The sequence below is a fragment of the Kogia breviceps genome, chromosome 8 (assembly GCF_026419965.1).
Source record: "Kogia breviceps isolate mKogBre1 chromosome 8, mKogBre1 haplotype 1, whole genome shotgun sequence".
Lineage (NCBI taxonomy): Eukaryota > Metazoa > Chordata > Mammalia > Artiodactyla > Physeteridae > Kogia > Kogia breviceps.
The window spans coordinates 110072523-110094229 of NC_081317.1; the positions used below are offsets into that span (position 1 = coordinate 110072523).

Consider the following 21707-nt stretch of genomic DNA (forward strand, 5'->3'; position numbering starts at 1 on the left):
CAAAACTTTTCCTTTATAAATTTTCCCTTAGGTGCTTAGAAAGTCATTTCCTTTGCTAAAAAAATTATTAGAGGAGCTTCTCTTTAAGGAGTCTGCCCATGTCCATCTGTCATGGTTGCCTTTGACATGGCATAAGAACATCAGTAATCTCTGGAGTCCCTCCTTAGCCAAATCAGCAGTACCATTTGCTCTAATCCTTCTCATCCAATACTTCATAGGAAGAGTTTACCCAGTGGCCTTCTTCAGTTGATTCAGGGTAGATATTTCTTATCTCATCCCTTGCCCCTGGTTTTCATATTATCTCTGAATTTTGGAATCCAGACTTGAAATATTACTCAGCCATAAAAAAGAACAAAATAATGCCATTTGCAGCAACATGGACGGACCTAGAGATTGTCATACTGAGTGAAGTAAGTCAGACACAGAAAGACAGGTATCATATCATATTGCTTATATGTGGACTCTTAAGAAAAGGGGGTATAAATGAACTTATTTACAAAACAGAAGTAGCGTCACGGATGTAGAAAACAAACTTATGGTTGGTTACCAGGGGATAAGAGGGGGAAGGATAAGTTGGGAGATTGGGGTTGACATTTACACACTAGTATATCTAAAATAGATCACTAATAAGAAGCTGCTGTGTAGCACAGGGAACTCTACTCAATCCTCTTTGGCCTCTTTGGGAAAAGAATCTAAAAAAATAAAAGAGTGGATAGATGTATATGTATAACTGATTCACTTTGCTGTACAGCAGAAACTAACCCAACATTGCAAATCAACTAGACTCCAATAAAATTTTTGTTTAAACTGCAAAAATAAATAAATTAAATTAAATACATAAATCAGTTTGAAGGGTCCCTTTCTCCCACCTTTGCCCTTGACCTCCTTCTCTCCTCCCCACCGTCTCCCCGACCCCCTCAGAGTCTCTCACATTCTCAGGTGAGCACACACGTACGGATACACACCCGTCACATGCTCCAAAGGTCGTTTGGGGAGAATACACGGCAATATTTCAGCACAGCTCTTCCAGATACCCCCAGGCTTGTTTCAGGTTGGCTTCTTACATTAACACTCGGTGGTAGGCATCCTTCTATCTACTCTGGCTGCCTCACATACAGCATCTGAGACAAACGTTTGTTCTTATCTTCGGAGATTTAAAGTAAATCAGAATTCAATGCTTCAACCCTTCATCCAGACTTTATTTCAGTCCTCTGAGTTTGTTGCCACCACGTTTAAGAACATGTCAGGTAACTGGTTGCAATGGCTGAATTAATGTATTTTGCTCAAATCACTAATGAGAGCTCTACAACTAGGAGCACGTGAACAAATGATCAACATTCACTTCCTGTCTAATGCTGACAAAATGTTTAAAATGACATGAAAAGCGTTGGCTGAGTACACCGAGCTTATGACAATAAATTAGGAGATATTTATTTTAGGAGATGTCATTTTCCAGAAACTGGCACTGTCATTTTTTTTCCTTTTTTTTTTTTTGCTCCTCCTCCGCTGTCAGAATATTGTACTTCAAGTCAGTTGTTCTTAACATTTCTCTTTTCCCTCAGTTCATCCCCGGGTGAATGCGGGGGTACGGGGAACATAAATGAGCTCTGGCCCATCTGGCCCACAGATCTTCTCTCCCCACCCTGGAGCTGTCACTTCTTCCACACAGTCCCCGCCACCCCGACATTCCCCCGTGCCCCGACTCTGATCCCGGGCAGATTCGGTCCTGGCCTCCATCTTCTCCTGTCTTGGCTTCAGTTCAGCATCCCTTTTTAGGGCCTTGGCGATGGTCTTCTTACTATCATCGTGGGCTCTGGTACCTCACTCTCTTCTTTCTCCACCTTGTACCTTGCACGCGGCTGTCTCGGTTCTCTTTCCAGCACCTCAACGTGACCTTGCTCCTTTTCTTCTCAACACCCTGGGATGGCCCCTTCCAACGACCCTAAACAGAGCAAAGTCCCAATCCTCAGCATGACACGTAGACCCTCAGGGATCTGGCGTGATCCACCTACGTTTCCGGCCTCACTTCCCGCTACTCCCCAATGCCTGGGCTGTGCTGTGAGACATCCTTAATTATTTTCACATCTGGGGCCACAATGACATTCTTCTTTGCCTTCACGCCTTTGCAGTTCTTTTCTCTTTGCCTTAGATACATCCTTTATCCACCTGGGAAACTAGGTAGCCTTCAACAGTTATTTTCTGCTCTGTAGTTCCAAAGCACCTTGAAAATGCTTCTGTAGGGCACTCATCACATTGTGTTAATTACCTGTTGACATGTCTCCCTGACTGGCTATAAATGTGTGGTGGATATAAGCCATATCTTGCCATCTTTGCATGGCTAATATCTAGCACAGTCTTTGAACGTGTTAAGAATTCAGTAGATGTTTGTTGAATAAATGAGTGAACAAAAATGCTATGCATTTCCTAAATGTTTTGAGCACTTTATAATTTCAGCTTGTACAACCTTTTGGAGGAATTCTGTACAAGGGTTCACTGCCCATGGTTTTGTTTAGTATTTTCTGTTATTTATCTCAGTCTTAGCTTTTTAGATCTTCACGTGGTGCTCTGGACATCTGGTTTAGGGAATCGAATCAGAAAGTCTTAGTTTGGTAGCCATGAACCTTGGAAACATCCTGTACTCTCTCTCTTGAACTGGTTAAACCTGGAATAGTGGTGAAGATCTATCAATTATTCATTCATTCCTTCACTTAAGAAATATTTATTGAAAAGCAACTAGATATATGTATGACCTTAGTAGCGAATTTGGGCTTCAAACCCAGGTCTACTCATTCCTAGTTCAATGCTAGTGCTTCCACATAGACTATCCATCAAATCTAGCCCAGCCTCTTCTTTAAGGAGCCTACAGACCTGGTCATTACAACAGTAACAGCTAACACTTTCTGTGGACTAGACACTGTTCTAAGTTCTTTATACTATACATATTAACTCCCTTAATTCTCACTCGTGAGTTGGGTTCTATATATTATTATCTTCATTTCACAGAAGAAGTAACTGAGGCACAGAGAGGTAAAGTAACCTTCTCACGGCCACACAGCTAGTAAGTGCTAGAACCAGGAATGGAAGCCAGGCATTCTGGTTCTAGAATCACTGAAAATTGGCCTTCAGTACACAGTTCTGGCCACTGTAGCACTTGGGATGCTTGTTTCAGGGTTGCTTCTCGGGACACAGCCCTTTGTACTGAAAGATGCAACCTCTCTATTCTAACATAACACTTTATATATCTTCCTTACACTAGACTCCATGAGAACTCATTGTTACTTCTTCTGCCTTACGAGCATAAAATCCTAGGAGACTTTGCCATCAAGGATTTCCATTGGCTGTGCATTTTCCATGATGCATCAGCCTGAAACCCATCCCCAATTGTTTTCAGGCCCTGGAATGCATCTCTGTTCCACTTCCCTTATGCAAATGCTCATTTATCATCGCTCCACCACCATCTACTGGGTTCCTCAGACTCTTTGTTAATATATTTAGCTATTTTCAATAAAATTCAGTAGTGGCTTGAGTTTTAAGATGTAATATTCCTGTTGCTTTGTTGGAACTGTAAAATAACTGTAAAATAATTTGGAGGAAAGATGGCTTATAATACATTCATACACTCACTCACACAATACACTCATGCAGCAAACTGAGGATATTCGGACTATGGCCTTATAATTTTATCAGAATGAAAGAAGACGCTGAGAAATAATATACACAGCCTATTCTAGAGTTCCTCACAGTGCAGAATACTGTAAACAAAGTGAAAAAAAATCCATAGAATCTCACTGCTATCCACAGATCAGAGGGCAAGAGCCTGTGGCCCAGGCAGGAGAAGAGAAGGACAGGGAGTTGCTTCTTTTGAGCTACTTGACCTCTCCTGGTGCAGTCTGGAGATGACAACCAACCATGTGATACTTCCTTCACCCACCTTTGACATGGCTTTTTTTTTTTTTTTTGGCTGCACCATGCGGCATGTGGGTTCTTAGTTCCCCCACCAGGGATCGAACCTGAGCCTCCTGCAGTGGAAGCGTGGAGTCTTAACCACTGGACCGCCAGGGAAGTCCCTGGCATGTCTTCTTAATGGTCAGCGACAACTAAACTTCACAGCAGATACTAGAGCTATCTTTGCAGAGAAAAAATACATTCCAACTCAGGAAGTAAGAAAGGCGTTGAGTTCCAAGAAGATTACCACAAAGAGGAAAGAACTTCATGAAATCCAAGGATACCCCTACACATGAAAAGATTTTATTTGAGCTGTTGGAACTTCACGCCCTGCCCTGGCCCCCTTCAGAGGGAAAGCATCCAATAAAATATCTCCAGATCTAGACTGGTCGTGATCTCAAGTCCCTCACCACTCTCCTCAGGCAGACTGAACAGATATTATAAATTATCAATATCCAGCCCTCTGGGTAAAGAGAAGAGATTATGAAAAGGCTTATATAAAAAGGGAAAGGCAGCAATGAGTTTCTATCTATACAGTATAAGGTGGAAGGCAGGTCTGCTGCAACTGGCCCCAAGTTAAAAGAAAACCAGCAAAAATATATAAACACCATGCAAAAGGTCTTCCCTGGTGGCGCAGTGGTTAAGAATCCGCCTGCCAATGCAGGGGACACGGGCTCGAGCCCTGGTCTGGGAGGATCCCACATGCCGCCAAGCAGCTGGGCCCGTGCGCCACGATTACTGAGCCTGCGCTCTAGAGCCCACGAGCCACGGCTGCTGAAGCCCGCGAGCCACAACTACTGAGGCCCGCACGCCTAGAGCCCGTGCTCTGCAACAAGAGAAGCCACCGCAATGAGAGGCCCGCGCACCGCGGGGAAGAGTGGCCCCCGCTCGCCTCAACTGGAGAAAGCCCGCGCGCAGCAACGAAGACCCAACGCAGCCATAAATAAATAAATAAATTTTTAAAAACCATGCAAAAATATTACAAAAAAAGAGAAACGGAATGTACAAAATACACATGAATAATATATTTGTTTAGCTATTACCAGGAGGGAAGAAACAGGTTAGAGGTGTATCATGCAAGGACATTAAAGAAAACGTGGAACACTATGAAATAAGAGAAAAGGACGAAGTAAAAAGGAGCTAACAGAGACAAAGAAAAAATAAAGACACATAATAGCATTGAAAAATTGAAACCAGTTAGATGGACTAGGAAATTTGGACCAACTTTCTTGCTGAGGATAAAGAAAAGTGTTAAAATATCACTCGCTTGAAAGCACTAGACAGCAAAGTTAGTGAAGAGTTATGGGCCAATATTTAGGAATAGAAACAAATTTGTGGGCACAACTTGTGGAGAGTCACCTGACAAGCTGGGCGATACTTCTGTTAGCCTTGCAGAGTGAGGAGGGGGACCCCAGGACCCATCAATGGCGAGGGACCTCATGAACTCCGTGGCTTTAGTTAGGAGTTTAATGGTCTGCACCCTAGAAATAAGGGTGCATCAGAAGTAAACCAGGCTGCAAGTAAGTGTACATGTGGAATAATAACCACAAATTTCATCCCTCAAGAGCTGCTATAACATACTAGGCAATAATATATGGTGCAGAAGCTTCACATACATGACACATGGCAATTTGAGTATCATGGATGCGAGGGACAGAGGTGCAGAAGAAAACGTTTTGGGGGTGTATTTTTAACTGTTAACATAATTGCATGGATAATAAGTAACAGAGGTAATCTTTATCAACTTCCCCATAACACACACACACACACACACACACACACACACACACACAAAACCGGAGAGAGAAAGGGAGAAGAAATGTGGAGGAGATGCCACAAATAGTGTGATGCTGGGTTCAAACGTCAGTGTATCAGTAATAAATTAAATTGAGTCGAATTAAATTAAACGTAGTAAAAAACAAAACTACATTCTTTGCCTTTTGTTATTGTTTTTGGCTTGAAATCTATTTTTTCTGATATGAGTACCCTCACTTTCCTTTTGTTTCCACTTGCATGAAATATCCTTTTCTGTCTCTTCACTTTCAACCTTTGAGCTGAAATGAGTCTCCTATAGGCGGCACATAGTTGGATCTCGGGTTTTTTTTTCGTTCAGCCCACTACTCTGTGATTTTTTTTTTTTTTTCTTGCGGTACGCAGGCCTCTCACCGCTGTGGCCTCTCCCGTTGCGGAGCACAGGCTCCGGACGCGCAGGCGCAGCGGCCACGGCTCACGGGCCCAGCCGCTCCGCGGCACGTGGGATCCTCCCGGACCGGGGCACGAACCCGCGTCCCCCGCATCGGCAGGCGGACTCTCAACCACTGCGCCACCAGGGAAGCCCTACTCTGTGATTTTTGATTGGCGAATTCAATCCATTTATATTTGGAGTGTTTATTGATATGTAAGGCCTGACTACTGTCATCTTATTGTTTACCTTCCTGGTCATTTTGTATCTTCATTCTTTTTCCCTCGTTTCCCTCTACCTTTGTAAAGTAGTTTTCCATGGTGATTTGCTCAGTCTCCCCTTTTTTTATGCTTTGGGATTCTACTTTTGGGACTTTTGCTTTGTGATTACCATGTGGCTTACATAAAACATCTCTTAGATAAAACAGTCCTTTTTATGCTGATGGCTCCTCATCTTCATTTTCCTATAAAGTTTCCACTCTTTTACTCCTTGACTTGTATATTTTTGATGTCACAATTTACCCTTTTTGTCCTGTGAATTCGTTGAGAAATGTTAGTACCTATAGTCATGTTTAATGCTCTTTTCCTTTAGCCTTTATACCATAAGTGGTTAACAACCATTCTAATATAGAGTTAGAGTTTTCTAATTCAGACTGTTTTTCACCTTTGCTAGAGTATTGTGTACTTTTGTTTACTTTATGTCACTAGGTAGCATCTTTTTATTTCAGCACGAAGAACTTTTAGCATTTCTTGCAAGGCGGGTCTAATGGTGGTGAACTCCCTTAGCTTTTGTTTTTCTGGGAAAACCTTTATTTCGCCTTCATATCTAAAGGATAACTCTGGCAGATAAAGTATTCTTTGCTGGCATATTTTATCTTACGACACTTTGACTATGTCACTTCACTCTCTTCTGGCCTGTAGAGTTTCTTCTGAGAAATCCACTGATAACCTAATGGGGGTTCTTTACAGTTACTTTCTTTTAAAAAAAGAAAAGTTAATCTTGAACTCTACCTTATATTGTATACAAAATTTGAAACCAAACGAATTGTAAGTCTAAATGTAAAAGATGAAAATAAAACATTTTGGAAATAACATATGATGATATCAGCTTGGGATGGGGAAATGTAAATTTAAGAAGCAAAATCATTAACATTTAGGAATAATAACAGCTAACAAATTTTGGGTATTTTCAGTGTCTGGCACTGTTCTCTGAACTTTGTGCATATTTAACCCTCACAATAACCCTAATATGGCCCTTTTACAGATGGGGAAACAGAAATGCAGAGATATTTAGAAACTCCTTCTAAGGTCCCATAGCAAGCACTTGGAGGAAAAGTAATTAGAAAGCAGACAGTCTAATTTAGAGCTTACTCTGCTACAGGTCTGATTGTGTTTATAATTTTGGAATGAAGAGGTCCTTCTAAGACATCAAATAAAAGCCAAGAACCATAAGTAAAAAGATTGCTGAACTTCTAACATAAATTTAAGATTTGTTTAGTCCAAAATAGAATTGGAAGAGTATTAAAGAATTAGGAGAAAAGATTTTGTAGCACATGTAAGAGACCAAGGGCTAATATCATTAAAATCAAAAAGGTTCTGCCAATCGACTTATGATACCCACTCAAATAGAAATGATGGGGAAACTATACGAACAGGTCATTCTCAAAAGGATAAATAGAAAACGTTACTTATTTATAAGGCTGGGAGTTAGGGTAAAGGGTAGCCTTGTGGGCAGATACATTTCAGAAATACCGGATTAAATAAATTTAAACCACGTTCTCACTGTGAGATTTCTCGGAACCTTTAACATGTGGATATCCACCGTGACTCCAAGGAAAAGTACTGAAAGGAGCATTTCCAAATTTTGTCTAATCTTAGAGCTTCTTTGCTATGCACTTTCTAACAGAACGTGCTTTGGCAACTGCTGTGTTAACTCACTTGCTCCCCACAATAGCCCTTTAAACTTTTCCCACTTTATGAGATTACGTAATCTAATAAGATGCTCTAAATTAATAAGGCCCTTATTCTACCACAACTCTGCTGCTTCTTCCAGAGTATTGAGCCCAGAAGCAAGGAGGGCAGTGGAGACTGGAGAAGCAAAAGCATTTGCTAATTGTTGTTCCAAGTCCCCTGTTCTTCCAGAACTCTGGGTCCAGACACAGGGGGATCATTTTAACTGGCATGTTCACTGAGCCCAATACATCTTCTTCGATTAATCAACTGTACTCTCCTCATTTCCTGAGCCATTTGCTCTGACTTAGCAACCGCTTGGGCCTCTAAATCAACTCTATAGGAGCCAGGTAAGAGGTTGCAGGCTTCTCCCCATCCTCCACTCTGGCTTAGACTGGCACAGACCTGGAGCTTCCTGGGCACGTCCCTTGAGTACCATGAGCAGTGGAATTAGAAGCTGCAGCATTTTCTTTTCATTCCAATCCAGACTTTGCCAACCTGGGCCTCTAGCCAAAGCTGACAAAATGCCAGCTGTGGCTGCTTCAGTGGGGGCCATCACAAATGCATGGCAGAGCTGGTCCTGGGTGACATCACAGTAAGCCCAGGGTTAGAGAGGAGGCAGGGGACACAGGGCAGCCTGGCTCAGAGGCGTCCGCACAGCCCAATCCTCCCCTGTCTGCATTCTCTCTGCAGCGGGGACTAAAGGGACACCATATCAGGCACTCTTGTCTGTACCCACCCCTCCCAGCATAAGTGTGAACCTCTTGAAGAGCCACGTGTTCTAGTGTCTGTTTGGGCGTTAAAGAGCTTTGGGTCTTTTGGTGAGTTTTCATATTCTCTGGAACCAGATCTCAAAGCCTGCTATGACTTGTTGGGAGACTTGGACTTTGTTATGAGGTTAATGGGGAGAGCAGTGGGATCAAAGCAGGCCATATAGACATATGTGTGCATTAAAAGATTACTCTGGGAGATTATTTTAGAGAGGATAAAACTAGAAAAGAGACTGTCATCTAGGAAGTGGCTCCAATAATACAGATGAAAGACGGTGACAGCCTAAAGTAGGAAAGAGGACAGGTAGTTTGCCAAGGCTGCCATAACAAAGTACCACAGTCTAGGCAACTTAACAGAAATTTCCCCGTTCTGGAGGATGAGAAGTTCCAGCTCAAGGTGCCAAAAGTGTTGGTTTCCTCCTGAGGGCCACAGTGGAAGGCTCTGGTCCAGGCCTTTCCCCTTGGCTTCCAGACGGCCACCTCTTGCTACCTCTTCACGTGCTCATCTATCTGTGCAGGGTACACTCCTGGTGTCTCTTCCTCTTTTATTTAAGTTTTGTTTTGTTTTGTTGATGTGGACCATTTTTAAAGTTTTTATTGAATTTGTTACAATATTGCTTCTGTTTTTTATTTTGGTTTTTTTGGTTGCGAGGCATGTGGGATCTTAGTTTCCTGACCAGGGATCAAATCCGCACCCCCTGCATTGGAAGGCGAAGTCTTTACCACTGGACCGCCAGGGAGGTCCCTCTTCCTCTTCTTATGAGGATGCCAATCATATTGGATTAGGGCCCCACCCGAGGACCTCATTTTAACTTAATCAACTCTTTAAAGATGCTATTTCCAAATATGGTTACATTCTGAGGTACTGAGCATTGGGACTTCAACACGAGAATTGTAAGAGTGACACAATTCAGCCCAAACCAGTGGAGTTACCGAGAAACAGATGTAATTGAGAGAGACAGAGGAGGCCGAATATAGAAGTACTGTGATTATGAAGCTACACAGGGTGAGTAGGCAGATACACATACAGTTCTGAAGGTTTGGGGGTGGAAGTAGACACTGGAAAGCCATTAGTCTGTTGAAATCACAGGAGTGGATGAGCTTGTCCACAGAGAATGTGTGGACAGAACAGCAAAAAGGGCCTCGGGCTGAGCCCGGAAGAGCTGCTGACATTTATGACCGTGTCCAAGAAGCAGAGCTGCAAAAGGAGGCTGGAAATTGCCAGAAGTGCTGGAGGAAAATCAGGAGCTGGTGTTGGTATGGAAAATGGTACTAGAATGTTCCAAAGAGGAGCAATGCCTCCTGATTAAGGGAAATCCCTCCCTGTGTCCTCTAAATCTCTCAATCCTGCTGAAACTGATAGTTGTCGTTTCCGGGGGTCTCTGAAGAGCCCGGTCCTTTATGTCTCAGTGCAGAAAGAATTCAGCGAGAGGCAAGGTGATAGATAAGCAGTGATTTATTAGAAGAGGACGCTTGTGAAGCTTACAAGCGGGTGGGCGAGAAGGTGCCGCGCCCTGAGAACTTAGCGGGCTACAGTTTTGTAATCAAAGGAAAAGTGGGGATGGGGAAAAGTCCACATTCTTCTTCATTCTTGAGTAGACATCACGCGTTTTTTTTGTCCCTACATGGTCAAGCCAGGACTGTCAAAATTATTTCAGGTCTCTGTACAATGAGCAACCTTCCATAAAGTATTGGTTTTTATGTGTGCAGAGAGCATGTCCGAGGGATCATTGACTTACTGAGCTCACTGGGCAGGATGTGGGTCCCATGCCACCATTGTTTTATGGTTTGGGGGCTTGTCTCATGCTTCTGTCACATGGTTTTGCTGCTAGGCAGGCCTGCTTGGTTTTGCGGTTAAGCAAACGTGCTTTCTTGAGTGACCATTAACTTACAGGGGTCTCCCATACTTTTTTCTTTACTTACAATCCCCTAGTGGGATTAACCATTTAATTGCCTCAGTTGTCCCTTTACTCTGTCCCTATCACTCCCACAGGCACGGGAGTCTGATGCTATCAATTACATACTCTCCCCCGCCCCTCTTCACCCTCTTCCACATCTTCCTCACCTCTCTGTTTTAGTCATCCCCGTCTTAAAACCTTCTAAATAACCGAGAGCCCCCCAGAATGCCCTCCCTCTGCTCTGACCCCCTTCCTCTCCACCCATACCCCGTCTCTTCTCGTTCACAACATGCCCTGGTGTCCAAAGAAGGGCTGTTTGGAGGATTGAGTGAAGGATGCACCCACTGCCTGAAACAGCCGTTATCTACATGTGAAGGGAACACTCCCGCTTTCCTCTACTGCCACAAAGCTCCTGACACCAGGCACTTCCCTGGCAGTCCAGTGGTTAAGACTCCACGCTTCCACGGCAGGCGGCACGGGTTCGATGCCTCCTCAGGGAACTAAGCGCAAGCCGTGCACCGATGGACGGGGGAAGGAGTGGGGAAGCTCCTGACACCAGATGTGTGGGGTTTTTCCACGCCGAGCCTTTCTCCAATTTCCGGTGGACACTGACGGGGTGCCCTACAGTTTAACTCAATTCTGACACTGCCCGCCTGAAGTCCGTGCAGACCCCACGGGTCACCGGCTCAGCCCCACAAGACCACCCTCACTTCAGATGCCGACTGGAAGCCTAGGTTGTCACCTAGACTTCTAAGCAACTGGCTATAGATCAGGGGTTCCCACGAGCCCCTCTTCAGGTCTGCTAATTTGCTAGAATGGCTCACAGAATTCAGGAAAGTGCTTTATTTACTACTACCAGTTTGTTCAAAGGAGGCCACTCAGGCACAGCCAGACGGAAGAGATGTACAGGGCAGGCTGGGGGGGAGGGGGGAGGGCTGCCGTGCGCCCTCCAGGCGTGCCATCCCCCAGCACCTCCGCGTGTTCACCAACCCGCAAGCGCTCAGAACCCTTCAGCTGGGGTTTTCTGGCGGCTTCATTACACAGGCGTAATCGGTTAAATCACTTGTCATGGGTGATTAGGTCAACCTCCAGCCCCTCTCTCCTCCCCCAGAGGTCACGGGGTGGGGCTGAAAGTTCCAACCCTCTCATCATGGTTTGGTTCCCCTGGCAACCAGCCCCCATCCTTGGGGCTTTTCAAAAGTCACCTCCTTAACACAAACTCAGGTGGGGTCGAAAGGGGCTTGTTATGAACAACAAAAGACACTCCTTTCTCCTTTATCACTTCCGTGGTGAGTGCTGGGCGGTGGGGGTGCGTGGGCACGCCGTTGTACCAGGCGTCTGCCTCCCCGAGTGACTTGCCCTGGTTTGTAAGATAGAATCAGACTTTCACGGTCGCTGTGCCGCAAACGGCTGTAAATGGAGAAACGATGACGTTCCGGGTGGGCCGTGGAGGCAACGAGGAACGTGATGGAAATGCAAGTGCGTGGACTGTGATCAAAACACAGCTTCCGTCTTGCCTCACTCGGCCTTTTAAACTGCGTGGTGATGATTTGTCCTGCCCAGATGGAAAAGCCCCAGGGACACCCTCGGATTATCCTTAGATAATAGACCTACAGTCACGGGAGTCCCAAACCAGGTTTCAACTGAGGCGTTAGAACATCCAAGCCCTCCTCACCCTCCAGGGGGCGCCGAGCCTGACTCTAAATCAAACCTCCTCCAGGCCTGGGTGGGGTTAGGGCCTGGGTCTCCTCTCACCTCTGGCTCTGCTCACCCTCCCCCTGATCAAGCGGCTCTTCTGCTCCTGCCAGGGATCAAAGCCAGGGGAAGGTGCGTGACAGGGAAGAACCAAATCAGACTACAGGTTGGATCTGTTTCTTTGACTGTAACCTTTGCTTTCCGCCGCTTTTGTTCACTAAAAGGATACTGTGTATACATAATGGCCTGCCTCCGGGAACCCCGCCCCTCGGCCTGAAGGTTAAACCAAAGTGCCTTTGTTCAAGGAAACACCCGGACCCTGTCCACCTCTGGATGGCTGCAAGAAAAAAGAAATTAACACGTCCCCAGGCTTCCCTGGTGGTGCAGTGGTGAAGAATCCGCTTGCCAGCAAAGGAAACCATAAACAAGATGAAAAGACAGCCCTCAGAATGGGAGAAAATATTTGCAAATGAAGCAGCTGACAAAGGATTAATCTCCAAAATTTACAAGCAGCTCAAGCAGCTCAATATCAAAAACACAAACAACCCAATCCAAGAATGGGCAGAAGACCTAAATAGACATTTCTCCAAAGAAGATATACAGATTGCCAACAAACACATGAAAGGATGTTCAACGTCATTAATCGTTAGAGAAATGCAAGTCAAAACTACAATGAGGTATCATCTCACACCAGTCAGAATGGCCATCATCAAAAAATCTACAGACAATAAATGCTGGAGAGGCTGTGGAGAAGAGGGAACCCTCCTGCACTGTTGGTGGGAATGTAAACTGATACAGCCACTCTGGAGAACAGTATAGAGGTTCCTTAAAAAACTACAAATAGAACTACCGTACGACCCAGCAATCCCACTACTGGGCATATACCCTGAGAAAACCATAATTCAAAAAGAGTCATGTACCAAAATGTTCACTGCAGCTCTATTTCCAATAGCCAGGACATGGAAGCAACCTAAGTATCCATCGACAGATGAATGGATAAAGAAGATGTGACACATATATACAATGGAATATTACTCAGCCATAAAAAGAAATGAAATTGAGTTATTTGTAGTGAGGTGGATGGCCTAGAGTCTGTCATACAGAGTGAAGTAAGTCAGAAAGAGAAAAACAAATACTGTATGCTAACACATATATATGGAATCTAAAAAAAAAATGGTTATGAAGAACCTAGGGGCAGGGCAGGAATAAATACACAGACGTAGAGAATGGACTTGAGGATGCAGGGAGGGGGAAGCGTAAACCGGGATGAAGTGAGAGAGTGGCATGGACTTATAAATACTACCAAATGTAAACTAGACAGCTAGTGGGAAGCAGCCGCATAGCACAGGGAGATCAGCTCGGTGCTTTGTGACCACCTAGAGGGGTGGGATAGGGAGGGTGGGAAGGCGACAAAAGAAGGAAGAGATATGGGGATATATGTTTATGTACAGCTGATTCACTTTGTTATAAAGCAGAAACTAACACACGATTGTAAAGCAATTATACTCCAATAAAGATGTTAAAAAAAAAAAAAAAAGAATCCGCCTGCCAATGCAGGGGACATGGGTTCGAGCCCTGGTCCAGGAAGATCCCACATGCCACGGAGCAACCAAGCCCGTGCGCCACAACTACTGAGCCTGCGCTCTAGAGCCCATGAGCCACAGCTGCTGAAGCCCGTGCACCTAGAGCCCGTGCTCCGCATCAAGAGAAGCCACCACAACGAAGAGTAGCCCCCGCTCGCCATAACTAGAGAAAGCCCACATGCAGCCAAAGAATAAAATAAATAAATAAATAAATATTTTTTTAATTTAAAAATTAAAAAAATTAACACATCTCCTCCCTGAGGCTGGCCGTTCCAGGGGATATTTGCAAAACTTATGGCCTTTTTACCTTACTTCTTCATCTCCTCCCCCTCTCTGTGCTGTAAAAGAACTGGTTTCCAAACTCCGATAAGAGGGTTTTTCGGACACTAGTCTGCCATCTTCTCGGTCCGCCGGCTTTCGGAATAAAGTCGTCTTCCTTGCCTCGACACCTCGTCTCCGACTTATGGGCCTGTCTTGCAGTGAGTAGAGCGAGCTTGGACTCGGTAACAGGTGCAGGGAAAGGGGAGCTAGCCCAGACATCAGCTTTCTGTCCTCGGGGCCTGGGAGGCGTTTCCAGCGGACTCTCTGCGCGGTGTTTCCAGGGGCTCTGCCTGATGGCCCCTGTCTCCTGCACTCCCCAGGCCTGTCGGCACACATCCCAAGCCTCTTTCTTCCGAGGTCCCTCTGCCCCCTGCAGGAAGCCCCCATAGCACTCTGTCCCCTGTGCAGCCCAAATGCACAAACTCTTGGGGTTCAGGGCAGCCTCTCCATAGCAGCACCCTTCCCATAACCTAAGCAGATGGCTGGCCATTCTCTTGCCTCCAGATTTCTTAGGTCGAGTCAGACTCCAGTCCCCAGCTTCCCAGGGATCCCAGGAAGCCCTCTACCTCTGGCCTGAGTGACATTTCTCCAAGTGCTCCAGAAGGATCTGTCCTGGTATAATCTGGAAGCAGCTGTTAAAGTGCTGAGACCTGGCTCCCTGCCTTCCCCAGTCCACTGGATCAGAGTCTGAAGGGTGAAGTCTGGAAATCAACACTGGGGTCACCAGCTAGAATACAGGATACCAGGTACACTTGAATGTCAGGTAAACAATGAATTTTTTTTTTTAGTATAAGAATGTCTCAAACATTGCATGGGGTACATGTGTACTAAAAATATTTGTTCTTTATCTGAAATTCAAAATCAGTTGGGCAACCTGTATTTTTTTAACTCTTTTAAAAATATATATTTATTTATTACTTATTTGGTTGCGCTGGTGCTTAGTTGCAGCAGGCGGGCTCCTTATTTGTGGCACACAGGCTCCTCAGTTGCGGCATGCGTGTGGGATAGAGTTCCCTGACCAGGGATCGAACCCCAGGCTCCCAGCATTGGGAGCTCGGAGTCTTAACCACTGCGCCACCAGGGAGGTTCCAGGCAACCTGTATTTTTATTTGCTAAATCTGGCAACCTGAATCTGTACCAAACAAGTTCCCCGGGATGCACACCAAAGTTAGAGCTCTGCCGGCCTGGACTGTGGAAAATAAAGTCACCTCGGTAAAGCCACCCTGGGAAACTCTGGAGCATCCGGCAGGCAGTGTCCCTGTGCAATCTGTGTCACCAGGTACCTGCTTTCCTCTTTGGATTTCTATAGCTTCCTTACATTCCTAAAGTTTCTCTCCATACTCGGGCCACGTTCGCCCAGTTCTAGGGGGAGCCATTCCCACTGGAGTCTACAGGCATGGCAGCCTCTGGGGCTGTGCACAGTGGCTCCGGCCCCGCTGGTCAGTGCCTCCAGCAGCTCAGACATGGTGTGATCCACTGTTACGGTGAAGAAGCTTGGCCAAAAAATGTGGGGCAGCGAATGAGTGCTTTGCAACAGACAGGGCTCACGTCATGCCAATGGGAAGGACACAGACCCAGAAGGAGTGCATCTTCCTAGAGATGAGCTGTGATTCTGTCCAGATACTTTCATAGAAAACGGGTAGCAGTTTAGGGTGGATGTGCCCACCAGTCATCCTCTATTCGCCCCATCAGACATGGGGCCCGGGCTCCTCCTCCCCTCCACACCCCACCCCCCAGAACCTGAGCAAAGAAAGCCGCCAGCATTCAGGGTGTGGGTAACGTGTCCACGGGAGGGAGAGCACTGAGTCCAAAGTAAAAGCGGAGGGAAAACCCAGAGCTTCCCGGGGCAAGACCGGGGCCAGGTGATGCAGTGGGCTTTGGGACATTTCCCTATGCCAGTGAAGAAAGGCTTCGCCCTTGATCAAGGCCCAGGCCCACGAGGTCTTATTCAGAACAGGTGGGGAAAGCCGCACACCAGGCCTCGGCCCACCACTCAGGGTGAACGCCTGGGTGCTGCTTTCTCCCGATCTTGGAGGAAGAGTAAGTTACGTGTCCTGGAATTTCTCCTCCCAGAAGGTAGCTGGAGCCACAGCCTTGGTGTAGTAAAGAGGGCCCACCACCCAAATCGTATGATCTTGTCTTGAGCTTCACAACAACTTTACTGTGAGCATTACTTTTTCCTTTTCTGCAGAGGAGAAAACCGAGGACGTGAGGCTGGGCAGAGTAGACAAAGCAAGTCTAGAAAATGACCAGCGGTCACTTTGGGAGCTGAATTAGCACATGATTCACTTCTAACCATTGGGCCTGGCCAGTGGCCAGGAAGGCGTTACTAAGGATGCTTGGGTAGAGTCCACCCAAGTCTGTGCACTAAAAATGTCCCAAAACACCCCCCCCCCCAAATAGTAAAGTCCAGATCCCATGGCTAAGCCGCTGACGTAGGAGAAGACTTGGGCTGGGCACTTCCATCTCTGAGTGTGATCTTTCCATCTTTAGAAATGGACACAGGGGCCTATCTGGAGATTTGGGGGCCACGTGGAATAAACCCAGAAAGCGTGGGAGCGGCGATTGTTGCCTGCTGGGCTGAGTATGGCGGGGAGGCCAGGGCCTCGGAGACCAGCCTTCGGGTCCGCACCTGCGGCCCAGGTCAGAGGCCTGAACAGAGAACTTGGCACTTGGCCTCACGGCCGTTCAGGCTGCACAGGCCTCCGGGCCTCCTGGACCACCTCCCTCTTCCCAAGGATCCCAGCGGACAGCCCCTCGTGCAGGCCTTGTGCACGCATTCACAGGGGACCCCTGACAGAACAGGCCCGCTGTTCTGGAAGAGGGGGCATCTGAGCCTTAAGAAGCACGGGGTGTGAGGGGGCCACAGCAGGTTGCCCACTGAGGACGCGTGAAGGGCAGGCCGTGCCCAGGTCAGGAAGGGAAGCTCAGCCAAGGAGGCGTCAAGGATGAGGCTCATCTCAGGAGCAGAACGGCCAGAAGAGAAGCCTGCATGACTCAGTCTGCGTTCTCAGATCCGCAGCCCATTGTGACCTCACGGGCAGGGCTGGCTGTAAGGGGGAGGCCCCGTCAGAGTCATTCCCCTCTGCCCCGGCTTCTGTCGCCTCCCAGGCCAACAGTCATGCTGAGGGCCATGCTCCTGTGGTCCCTTTTGCTGCTCATGCCCCAGGCCAGGGACACACATCTGGGTAAGTGGACGCCTGCCCGGGCCCGGGCGGCTCTCCAGGCGGGGCTGGGCGCGACCCTGGCCCTGCTCTCTTCCTTCCATCCCGCCAGGGCTGAGCCTGAGGGCCCGAGGGACAGAGGCCTGGACGATCCCACAGATCAGCTAATGGGCCACTAAGAGGCCGGCTCACAGGAGCAGTGGCTTCCTGTGCCCCATACGCCGCTCCTGGAAACCACTTCCCTTGCCCCTCCTCCTGCCCCAGCCCCAAGTTCAAGCTGTCTGACCTTAAGTGTTGGGTGTGAAACCGGAGACTTTATCCTTGAATAAACAGTGGAGCGCTGAGAGGCGCGGGCCCAGAGGGACCTGAGCATGGGGTCCTGGGACTCAGGTGCTCAGCAGATGCCCAGGATACCCATGTGCATGAGAGGTGGGGTGGAGGCGGGCCGGGGGTACCTGCTGTGCCCCCCGGGCAGCTCCTCGCAGCTCCTGATAGGTTGTTTCTCTCTCTGGGGGGTGGCAGGTGGCTGAAGTGGAAAGGAAGCTGTTATGGGGCAGGTCCTTTCCCCCATTCGATGCCCACACTACCCCAGTGGGCTCTCCACTCTCAGCCCCACGCGTGGGTAAGGAGCTCCGAGCCTCGGGGAGGTCGAGGATTGGTCCAGAGCCTCGCAGCAGGGAAATGGGAGAGCCGGGACTGGCCCCGGTGTGACTCCAGGGCCCGCATTTCCCTCCCTGCCCTCGGCCTCACGGAAAGAACACAGCCCATGTCCCTGGCCTCCCTCATTCGGGCCCGGGCTTGGCCGCACGGAGTGAATGGGGGCTGGTGCGTGGTGTGGGCAGAGAATCGGCGAAGCTGGCCTCTCTGCAAGCAGGTCCAAGTGGCCCTGCTTGCTCGCATCTCTGCTTAACGTTTTGGCACTGCCTCCATCACTGCTTAGGGCTTTGTGTTCCAGCGTTAGTCTGTATGTCTGCACGGTTCCACGCTGGTGATGGAGGTTGTTCTCAAGACCAAGGAAAGGGGGCCCTTGGTGCAAGGTGACATGAGAAATTCTGACAGCTAACGTGGCTTGAGGGTTTACTCTGTGTTGGGCACTTCCACACCCGTTATCTGTTCTGTACATCTGTGCATCTGTTCTGTAGTGTAAGTATTATCTTCTGCCTGTTTGGGGACTAAAGAAAGGGGTGACAAACAAGAATAACTCGTTTACCCTAAATCATTCAGCAGATAAGCAACAGAGCCAGGATTCAGACTCAGGCTGTGGGACTCCAGAGCATATAATGGTGCCCAGACACATGGTAAGACTATATGTGTTTGGTAAATAAAGGAGGAAGTACAGACCCAAAAGTCCTGGAAAGAGCCTCTATATGTTACTGACAGCTGAAGGCTATTGACACATATTGATACATTTTCACTCCATTTTTTTTTTTAACTAAAAATAACCACCACTGGGTCCCTCCAACTACAAAGTCCTCAAAACCTCTGTTGAGTGGGTATTTGGAAAAGTAGCCTCTAGAAAGAGAGAGGAGGGGGTCTGGGCTCTTTAGAAGCAAGCTCATTCTTCGTTCCAGAACAAGACCACATTCAAGTCAGAAAATACTGAGTGTCTCCTCCTCCTCGGGGTGAGGGGTTGGATCTGGACTCAGTCCAGAAGACAGCTTTCTCTTCCAAACAGGCAGCTGCAGCCTTTGTTCTCAGCTCCCAGGAAACAGAGCTGCTCTGCCTGGAACAGAATGTTCTAACCTAGAATAGCTCAGGGCTTCCTGTAGGTTCAGGCCCTCTCTGGGCCACCCTTCTGGTTTCCTGGGTATATTAATTTCCTCTTGCTGCTATAACAAACTACCACAAACTCAGTGGCTTAAACAACACAAACTTCTTATCTTACAGTTCTGTAGGACAGAACTCCCACATGGGTCTTCCTGGGCTAAGATCAGGGTGTCAGAAGGACTGAGTTCCTATTGGAAGCTCTAGAGAAGAGTCTGTTAACTTGCCTTTTCCAGCTTCTAGAGATCATCCATATACCTTGGCTTGTGGCCCCTTCCTCCATCTTCAAAGCCAGCAATATTGCATTTTTCAGTGCCTTTCTTCTGCAGTCACATCTCTCTTCTTCTACTTCCCTCTACCACTTTTCAGGACCCGTGTGATTACATTGGGTCCACTCAGATTATCCAGGACAATCTCCCCATTTTAAGGTCAGCTGATTAGCAACCTTAATTCCATCTGCAAAGTCCCCTTTGCCTTGTAAGGTAACGTGTTCACGAATTCCAGGGCATGGTCCATTAGGACGTGGACATTTTTTGGCACAGACGCATTATTCTGCAAGTCACTCCAGCTTGGCCCTGGCCAAGTATTTTCCTCTGATTTCCCTCAGATGAGAGCAGAAACAAGCTCGGCAAAGTGACTTGCCTGGAAAGGAGACAGAGCCAACGCTTCCGAACACGTTCCAACAGATGTGCAGCATCTGTTGGCTTACTCGTGTTTCTAAGGGTGCTTTACTGGGCCAGCCTCAGTTTCCCCATCTCTAGAACGGGTATAATGATAGCTACTTATGGGTCTTCTATGGATATTTGACTAAGCGTTGCATCGTTTCCCTTCCTTTCTCTTCCGTTCTACCAGAATGCGGTGAAAGACCCGTTTTTGAGAGAGGAGCTCAATATTCCAGAATCGTAGGAGGGATGGAGGCTGAGGTGGGTGAGTTTCCATGGCAGGTGAGTATTCAAGCAAGAAATGAACATTTCTGTGGTGGCGCCATCATCAGCGAGTGGTGGATTGTCTCGGCGGCTCACTGCTTTCACTCTGAGATCTCGTAAGTACCGAGTCCATCCCCTTGCTTCTGACAGTGTGCTCCCCTCCCTGGGGAAGCCCCACACGCCCTAGGGAGGAGGGGGCTGTGAACCCAAGGCCAGATCCACTGTGCCCTCTTTGTCGTCACCCGGAACCAGTAACTGCGGCTTCCCTGGGGTCACAAACTGTCCTCTCCAGGGACATCTGTGGCTTGGTGGAGGCAAAGGACTTGGTCTGTCTACCTCTCCTAGGACATTCAAGTCCTTCTAGGAGGAAATCCTCCTAATTCTGGAGGTCTGGGTTCCTGGGCCATCCGACAACGTACTTCCCTCCTCCTTATAGAGTTTTCTCTGCACTCCAGGAGACTGGTGGAAAATAGAGCATTTACTGATTCCTAATCATGTGCCAGTGACCTGCTAAGAAACTACATGCATTAACTTATTTGATCATACAAACAACCCTGAGGCAGGTAGAATGAATGACCCCCTTTTAACTCATTCCATCTTACAGAAACCCTGAGGCAGGTAAAATGAACATCCTTACTTTCTAGAGAAGGAAACTGAGGTCCAATAAGATTAGCTGACTCACCCAAGGTACACACCTAGTAGACAGAAGCAGGATTTAAATCCGGTTCCAGCACTTGTGCTTTTCCGCTCCACCACCTCGAGAAAGTTTGAAGATACACAGAAAGATGAACTTTAAAGGGTTAATCAAAAACCTGGGGAAAGCCTCACCCTGGGGTAACCAAGGAAACTTGTTGCATCTGCTCCCATGGGACACTTAAGGAAGGACTGGCTTTTGGAAAGTTCCTGGTCATTCTGCCTGGAGGGAAATTCCTGAATTATTACTGAAGATTCTTTCTGCTTCATCAATGGCAGGTCTGGATTAAATTCTGTTCCTGATTCTTGCATAGGTCTTCAGGGACATATGTGCAAGAGTTTATTCCTAGGAGAGAAGATATAGAATCATAGGACTCGTGCATCTTCAAGTTTATTAGAAAATCCAAATGATTTTCCACAGTGGTTGCACCCATTTACATTTCCACCAGCGGTGTATAAGTGTTACAATCATCACCAATACTTGCTACTTTTTCAGAATTTTTAATCTTTGCTTTTCTGGTGAAAAGCATGAAATACTATTATAATCGTAGTCTTAATTTGCATTTTTCTTACTACTGCTAAGTTGATATTTGCAAGTTTATTGGTATATTTTCTCTTTTGTAAAGTCTGTTTGAGCTTTGACACTTTTTTTTTTTTTTTTGTAGACTCTCTTTATACATTCTGAATGTTAAACTTTGGTCAGTTGCGTATGTTGCAAACAAAAAAATTCTGTTCCTGAGTCTCTAAATTGCTGGTAGGCAAATTGATGTGAGAATCCCTTCCTATCTGAGGGCTAGTTTGATCTGTGCCAAGTGGT

The 21707-nt window shown here is 47.0% G+C and overlaps 1 protein-coding gene across 2 annotated transcripts in view; it reads left to right on the forward strand.

Annotated features, from left to right (window-relative positions):
• Positions 1–21707, forward strand: part of PRSS55 (serine protease 55) — a 61844-nt gene that overhangs the window by 23475 nt on the left and 16662 nt on the right. The window contains exons 1-2 of one of the 2 annotated variants that reach the window (XM_067040007.1): positions 17183–17531; positions 20124–20313. In XM_067040007.1, coding sequence (XP_066896108.1) covers positions 17336–17531; positions 20124–20313 — 386 coding nt within the window. In that variant the 5' untranslated portion in view covers positions 17183–17335. Of the gene's footprint in view, positions 1–17182; positions 17532–20123; positions 20314–21707 lie in introns of those variants that run through there. The other variant, XM_067040006.1, reaches the window with a different exon arrangement.